Raw genomic sequence first — 7,553 nt, forward strand, 5'->3', positions numbered from 1 at the left:
TTTTGAGAATATTTTAAAATCTATCAATTTTAGATTACACTTTGACAATGAAATAACCATGTTAGGACGGAAAGAGCATCTTCAGCTGGGCAGGGTGCAGGTTTATCGGCTGCATCTCAATATTCACGAGAAAGAGACAATCAACTTACTATCTTTCTTAAATTATTATCTTATCGCTTTCATAAATGCACTAAAAAATGGCATTATTACTAGCACGACAACGTTCATATACAGCCATCAACATCATGTTCATATACTATGTGGAATTAGCAAAGTCATACACTTTTTATATAAAAAATATTGGTAAGTGGAAGATCGAAATACATTTTATTTCAAAAAATGGTAAGTCGGAGATCGCGATTGTTTATTCATTTATTTGCTCAAAGAAAATAAGACAGCGCGGCCTGTAACTATTGTACAGAAGTTAGTGATAGCTGGTTTCCATCAGAGTCGATTGTCTTCATAATCCTAACGTCGCGATGGTATCTCGCTTATCGTCATTTATTCCATGACTCCGAAGCTGCACCACCAAAATCCCCAACTTAATTATTAATGACACAGTCGGCAAGATAATAAATAAATAAAATGATATTAATTAAAATGTTTTATTCAGATGCAATGGAGCAATTGATTTACCTTGAGTGGAAAGCATCCAGTTGCTGTCTTGACTGAGAGCCCAGAAGAAATAACCCAACAGATGCTTCTTTTTAGCGAACGAAACCTTTGCTGCCACCGACTGTTTGTTGTCGTAACCAACCCACATCCGGTCTGATGAGTATGCGTAGGCCGACACGCTTTTCTTGTCAAAGACCTCTGTTGCATTTTTCTGACTTATGAAGTCTCTGATCTCCGAGAAGAACATCACTCCCGTTTCGCTGCTCAGGGTTTGCTTGGGACCGGCAGCTATGGCGGGCGCTCCAATCCCTGTCGCGTTTAGGCTTTTCAGTATCCAGGAACGCCCATAGAGAGGCATTCCCATGACAACTTTGTTGGGAGGAACCCCAGCGTGGAGCCACGATCCAATTCCGAAGCTGGTGCTGATGTTGGACGACGGATCATAGAGCGCCGCATGAGCTCCGGTGGCGGTAATGTCCCAGGATCCGTGATAGTCGAAGCACATGACGTTCACCCAGTCCAAATTTCGGGCAATGGAGGTCGCCGGGTACGCCCTCTGGTCGGCGGCTAGCAAGAAATACTGCGCAAAATAGACGGCCGCGGTGAGAAGGAGCCGAGGGCGACGCGAAGCCTTGGCTTCCAATTCAATGGCGTGCCTCCATTCAGTGAAGAGCGTGCCTAAGTTTTTCATCTCCGTCGCGTTTTGGGGAAACTCCCAGTCGAGGTTGTGACGCCCTAGCGTCTTGGGCAGGGCGTGCACGATGGTTGACACGGAGGTGGAAAGACGCGCGGGTGAACCGGGCGGTAATCGTGCACGGTGACCGGGTGGATGGACAAACATAACACAGTCGGGTGGCGAGCCGGGCAGAGGCGCGCCCACCCTTCGAGCGGACGCACACGGGAGTCGGGTGACAGGCGCGCTGGGCAGGAGCGCGCCCACCCGCCGGGCGAACGCACACGGGTTAAAAAGGCGAGCTGGGCAGAAGCGCGCCGTAATGGTTGGGCGACGGCCGGGCAGAGGCGCACCCACCGGGTGAACGAAACGCACAGAGGTCGGGCGGCGAGCCGGGTAAAGGCGCGCCCACCGGGTGAACGAAACGCACGGAGGTCGGGCGGCGAGCCGGGCGAAGGCGCGCCCGCCCGCCGGGCAAACACAAACGAAAGTGAAACGACGAGTTGGGCAAGAAAGCGCCCACCCGCCGGGCGAACTGACACGGGCACGAGATGAGGACGACGTGCGAAGGGAATGACGAGCCGGTTGGGGAATCGGCGGGTCGACCCGAGGGCGCCCCGCACCAAACGGGCGGGCGACCCAAGGGCGAACCCTGCCAAGGCGCAAGTGACGAGATAACCGCGGGCGAGCAGTTACGAGTTGGCAGCGGGCCGACGAAGTAAGGATGGGCGAGCTGGGCGGAGATCGGCACAGGGGCGCGGGCAGCAAGACGAAGGCACAGAAGTTAAGAAGTGAATGGACCGAAGTTTTATAAGGCGTGGTCGGCCTTGCCTTAAAGCAAGGGCCGACCCGCCCATCAAGGAAATTCGGGGTTTCGTAAAACAAAAGGATGGGCATCGGCCAAACTTATGGAAGCCCCTAGAGGAGCGAGGGGAAACTATAAAAGCGAGCTCATTGTGACGATGAAGGACAACGAAGAGTCTGAGCGTTCTCTCTATACGCAGAAGACAGAAAGGTGATGTGCACTCTCTTGTAGTGCGAGATCTAGGTAGAACGCAGGTTGGGTTGTCAAAGGAGGCCGAGCAGTATTGAAACGTGAGGACTGTTTTAGCCCCAGAGCAAACGTCCGAGCTGAGTAAACAGGGAGGTCGAATTTGGTAACAGCGTCTTGGTTCGGGTGACAAGTCAACGTGCGCAGATCGGGTAAGAGGTGGGACTCGGGCGAGTTCGGCGTGCAGAGGCGGACACCATATAACAGTCGGGCGGCGAGTTGTGGGCTCGGGCGAGCCAACTCGGCCGTAGGCCAAACATAACAGGTGGGCGACCTGTTATACTTCGGTACAACGAAACGGTGTTTCGGGTGAGGTCTGCCGTGGGCAGAACGGGCGGAACCGGGCGGAGTCCGTGTGGAGGTAACAGCGAGTTGGGCGCAGAACCAACTCGGGCGCAGTTGCGGGTAGAGCCAAACGGACCGGCGAGTGTGGTTGGGAGAACCAACTCGGCCGTGTCGTGCAGCAGCAACCCACTGGGCGACAGTGAACGATCAGCGGTGAACTGGTCGTGTGGCAGTAACCGGTCGGGCAGCGATAACCGGTAGTGCAGGCAGCGAACGAACGTGCAGCGGCAAACGGCCGTGCAGCGGCAAACGACAGTGCAGCAGCAAACGGGCGGTTGCCCGAGTTGTATATTTGAGAAACGACGGTCGGGAGTTTGCCCGACGTCCATTGTATTTTGTCAAAGGGTGCGGCCGAGACTTTAGACCGGCGCACGGATTGTATTTTGTGAATTGGTTATAATACAAAATTGGTTGGGCAGACTCTTGGGGAGTTGCCCCTCCCATAAATTGGTTGTGCAGCTTTTATTATTGTGGCATTGTTATATGTTGAATGTTATGTTAATGTTTAACGAAGTTTAGATGCACGTGACAATAATAATAAGTTAAGTTTATGTGTGAGGCGTAGTCCATAGGCGCGCACTTGGGAAAAGTGAGCGCCCGTTGGTGCCGCGCGCTGCCCAATTAACAAAAAAAATATTGGGGGCGTGACAGGTGGTATCAGAGCTCGGTCAGCGAGCTGGTTTGAAGAGAAAAATTGAAGGTGGATCTGCATGTTCTAAAGGCAAGAAGATGTCTATCCTGGAATTACTGGGTTGCGAAACCTTGGAAGAACTTGAAAAAAGAATTCTTGAAGAGAATGACGAGCTACGACGGGAGTACATGGACTGCGGCAGGAAGCTGGCAGCAACAAAGCGCGCTCTCCGGACGTTAGTGAAAAAGGGAGCTTCGGACTTAAATGTGGACGAGGCTAACAGACTTACAAAAGAAGGGCTCTTGATAGAAACAGAGCTTAAAAAGCTAAGGCTGAGGCACGAAATGAATAAGAGGAGAAAGGATTGCTTAATCCTCGAAAAGCGACTCGAGACCTTAAAAGAGGAAGTAAGGTTCGAGGAAAAACGAAAGGAAAAGTTCGAAGGAGGAGTTTCGAGAGTCAAAGAAACTCCAATTATAGAAGTCTCCTCTGCAGAAGAACTTCAGGATGAAGCTGCGAACGAGATGGATTTGGACGCCACCTCCAAAGTAGAGATCGAAGTAGACAGCAAGGAGACCGATACAATAACACGGGGGCTGTTATACGCGCAGGCAAGGCTCGGTATGACAGACATTTCCGCTATGATTGATAGCGGAGCTTCGCACAATTTCATGAGTCGAAAGACGGCGAGAAAACTGGGACTGCAGGTTGTGCCCATGAAGGCACAAGTGAAGACAGTCAATTCCCCTCCGGCAGATGTTTTCGGTATGGCCGAAGGAGTGATAATCACTCTTGGTGAATGGACAGGAAAAGTAGACTTCACCATAGTAAAAATCGACGACTATGAGGCCGTATTGGGAATGGAGTTCCTAAAGCAATACGAGGTCGTAGTTGCACCACACCTGAAGAAACTCTTCATCTACGATGGTCAGGGAGACACACCTATTGGTGTACCAACTATTGACATGATGAAGGACGACTCTAAAGAAGACAAGCGGTTGCTTACTAAGAAAGCGAAACTTGAGGAACAGCCCTTGGCTGTTGAAGTACTCTCCGAGAATTGTTCGAACACACTCAGGGAGCTGGGGGAAGTGAAAGACAATGTCGGGGAAGTACTGGGAGTGCCAAAGATCCAGGAAGGAGATCGGGAGTCACGAAAAGACCAAACGAGAAGCGAAGAACCAGACATTGAGATGGAACTGGTTGATAAAGGAGAACCTCCAGGTTCTCCCCATGCATCCTCTTAATGGATAAGAGGAGGTGGGCTCATTGTTGGCTGTTCAAGGCAATGAGCCCTCACTTGAAGATTGAGCAGGAGAAAGAACGTGCAGCAGGAAATGAGAAGGGTTCTCATAGATCTGGGCATGAGACTGAACGACAGTGGAAGTAGACTCTGGGTAGGAGGAAAGCCTACAGTGAGGTGAACAAAACTTGGCCGCGGATGAGTTGTCGGGTCGACAACGTCTTCGGGTGGGGGAGAATGTGACGCCCTAGCGTCTTGGGCAGGGCGTGCACGATGGTTGACACGGAGGTGGAAAGACGCGCGGGTGAACCGGGCGGGTAATCGTGCACGGTGACCGGGCGGATGGACAAACATAACACAGTCGGGTGGCGAGCCGGGCAGAGGCGCGCCCACCCTTCGGGCGGACGCACACGGGAGTCGGGTGACAGGCGAGCTGGGCAGGAGCGCGCCCACCCGCCGGGCGAACGCACACGGGTTAAAAAGGCGAGCTGGGCAGAAGCGCGCCGTAATGGTTGGGTGACGAGCCGGGCAGAGGCGCGCCCACCGGGTGAATGAAACGCACAGAGGTCGGGCGGCGAGCCGGGTAAAGGCGCGCCCACCGGGTGAACGAAACGCACGGAGGTCGGGCGTCGAGCCGGGCGAAGGCGCGCCCGCCCACCGGGCAAACACAAACGAAAGTGAAACGACGAGTTGGGCAAGAAAGCGCCCACCCGCCGGGCGAACTGACACGGGCACGAGATGAGGACGACGTGTGAAGGGAATGACGAGCCGGTTGGGGAATCGGCGGGTCGACCCGAGGGCGCCCCGCACCAAACGGGCGGGCGACCCAAGGGCGAACCCTGCCAAGGCGCAAGTGACGAGATAACCGCGGGCGAGCAGTTACGAGTTGGCAGCGGGCCGACGAAGTAAGGATGGGCGAGCTGGGCGGAGATCGGCACAAGGGCGCGGGCAGCAAGACGAAGGCACAGAAGTTAAGAAGTGAATGGACCGAAGTTTTATAAGGCGTGGTCGGCCTTGCCTTAAAGCAAGGGCCGACCCGCCCATCAAGGAAATTCGGGGTTTCGTAAAACAAAAGGATGGGCGTCGGCCAAACTTATGGAAGCCCCTAGAGGAGCGAGGGGAAACTATAAAGGCGAGCTCATTGTGACGATGAAGGACAACGAAGAGTCTGAGCGTTCTCTCTATACGCAGAAGACAGAAAGGTGATGCGCACTCTCTTGTAGTGCGAGATCTAAGTAGAACGCAGGTTGGGTTGTCAAAGGAGGCCGAGCAGTATTGAAACGTGAGGACTGTTTTAGCCACCAGAGCAAACGTCCGAGCTGAGTAAACAGGGAGGTCGAATTTGGTAACAGCTTCTTGGTTCGGGTGACAAGTCGACGTGCGCAGATCGGGTAAGAGGTGGGACTCGGGCGAGTCACCTCAGGCGAGTTCGGCGTGCAGAGGCGGACACCATATAACAGTCGGGCGGCGAGTTGTGGGCTCGGGCGAGCCAACTCGGCCGCAGGCCAAACATAACAGGCGGGCGACCTGTTATACTTCGGTACAGCGAAACGGTGTTTCGGGTGAGGTCTGCCGTGGGCAGAACGGGCGGAACCGGGCGGAGTCCGTGTGGAGGTAACAGCGAGTTGGGCGCAGAACCAACTCGGGCGCAGTTGCGGGTAGAGCCAAACGGACCGGCGAGTGTGGTTGGGAGAACCAACTCGGCCGTGTCGTGCAGCAGCAACCGACTGGGCGACAGTGAACGATCAGCGGTGAACTGGTCGTGTGGCAGTAACCGGTCGGGCAGCGATAACCGGTAGTGCAGGCAGCGAACGAACGTGCAGCGGCAAACGGCCGTGCAGCGGCAAACGACAGTGCAGCAGCAAACGGGCGGTTGCCCGAGTTGTATATTTGAGAAACGACGGTCGGGAGTTTGCCCGACGTCCATTGTATTTTGTCAAAGGGTGCGGCCGAGACTTTAGACCGGCGCACGGATTGTATTTTGTGAATTGGTTATAATACAAAATTGGTTGGGCAGACTCTTGGGGAGTTGCCCCTCCCATAAATTGGTTGTGCAGCTTTTATTATTGTGGCATTGTTATATGTTGAATGTTATGTTAATGTTTAACGAAGTTTAGATGCACGGGACAATAATAATAAGTTAAGTTTATGTGTGAGGCGTAGTCCATAGGCGCGCACTTGGGAAAAGTGAGCGCCCGTTGGTGCCGCGCGCTGCCCAATTAACAAAAAAAAATATTGGGGGCGTGACAGAGGTCGAGGCCGTAAAAACCGTATTTCCTGGCCACGGCGATGGCTGAATTAATGAACACCTTGCGGTGGGAAGCGTTACTGGCCATTAAAGCGAAGGCAGTGGCATTCGATCCTCCGCCGCCGATAGAAATGAGTGTCTTGATAGAGGGGTTTTTCTTGCGCAGAGTTGGGGTGAATTCGGCGGGGTCAGCAGCGGGGTCAGTCGTGGCAGGCAATTCTACCTTGAACGTCTGGTCATTTAAGTCTGCAAAAGCATAGAAGATGTGCGTGAAGAGGGCCGCATTAATGGAGGATGGAGGTGAGAAAGAGACTGTGTAAGATGGCCAGTAGGCGGCATTAACTCCGCCATGTTTCTTATGCGGATGATGACCCCGGTGATATGCAGGTTGAGATGAGGAGCAATAAACTAAAGATGTAGCCATGGAGAGCAGAATAATCAGCAAATATTTCTGGAGTTGAGCCATGGCTCGCAGAAATAAGAATCACAGATAGGAATTACTAGAGCTGCGATTCTCCAGAAGAAGAAGAATAGATGGAAATACCGAGTCTATTTGCTTGTATTTATGGTGGGAACAATTGATATAAAATGATGAGATAAGATTGGGTAGAGGCAAATTTTATTTGCAAAGGTGTTCCAGCTGTTTGGTTTTCGGGAAGGTTGACCAATACATTTCATGAAACGGGCCGAGTCAAGCAGCGCTGAGTCTCCTGGTAGATAATGGGGTTGTTTATAAGAAAGTGGACT

General features: G+C 52.9%; 1 protein-coding gene across 1 annotated transcript; it reads right to left on the bottom strand.

Moving 5' to 3' along the window:
• Window positions 1-300: 300 nt before the first annotated feature.
• Window positions 301-7,343, bottom strand: LOC149141441 (class V chitinase CHIT5a-like). The gene is made up of 3 exons (XM_089447843.1): window positions 6,807-7,343; window positions 637-1,350; window positions 301-520 (listed from the first exon to the last, which is right to left on the bottom strand). Exons 1-3 carry the CDS (start codon window positions 7,270-7,272, stop codon window positions 498-500), a joined length of 1,203 nt encoding a protein of 400 aa, XP_089303969.1. The 5' UTR covers window positions 7,273-7,343; the 3' UTR covers window positions 301-497.
• Window positions 7,344-7,553: the final 210 nt, after the last annotated feature.

The sequence above is a fragment of the Pinus tabuliformis genome, chromosome X (genome assembly GCF_031772625.1).
Source record: "Pinus tabuliformis cultivar Carrire ecotype Pingquan chromosome X, CPIR1, whole genome shotgun sequence".
NCBI lineage: Eukaryota > Viridiplantae > Streptophyta > Pinopsida > Pinales > Pinaceae > Pinus > Pinus tabuliformis.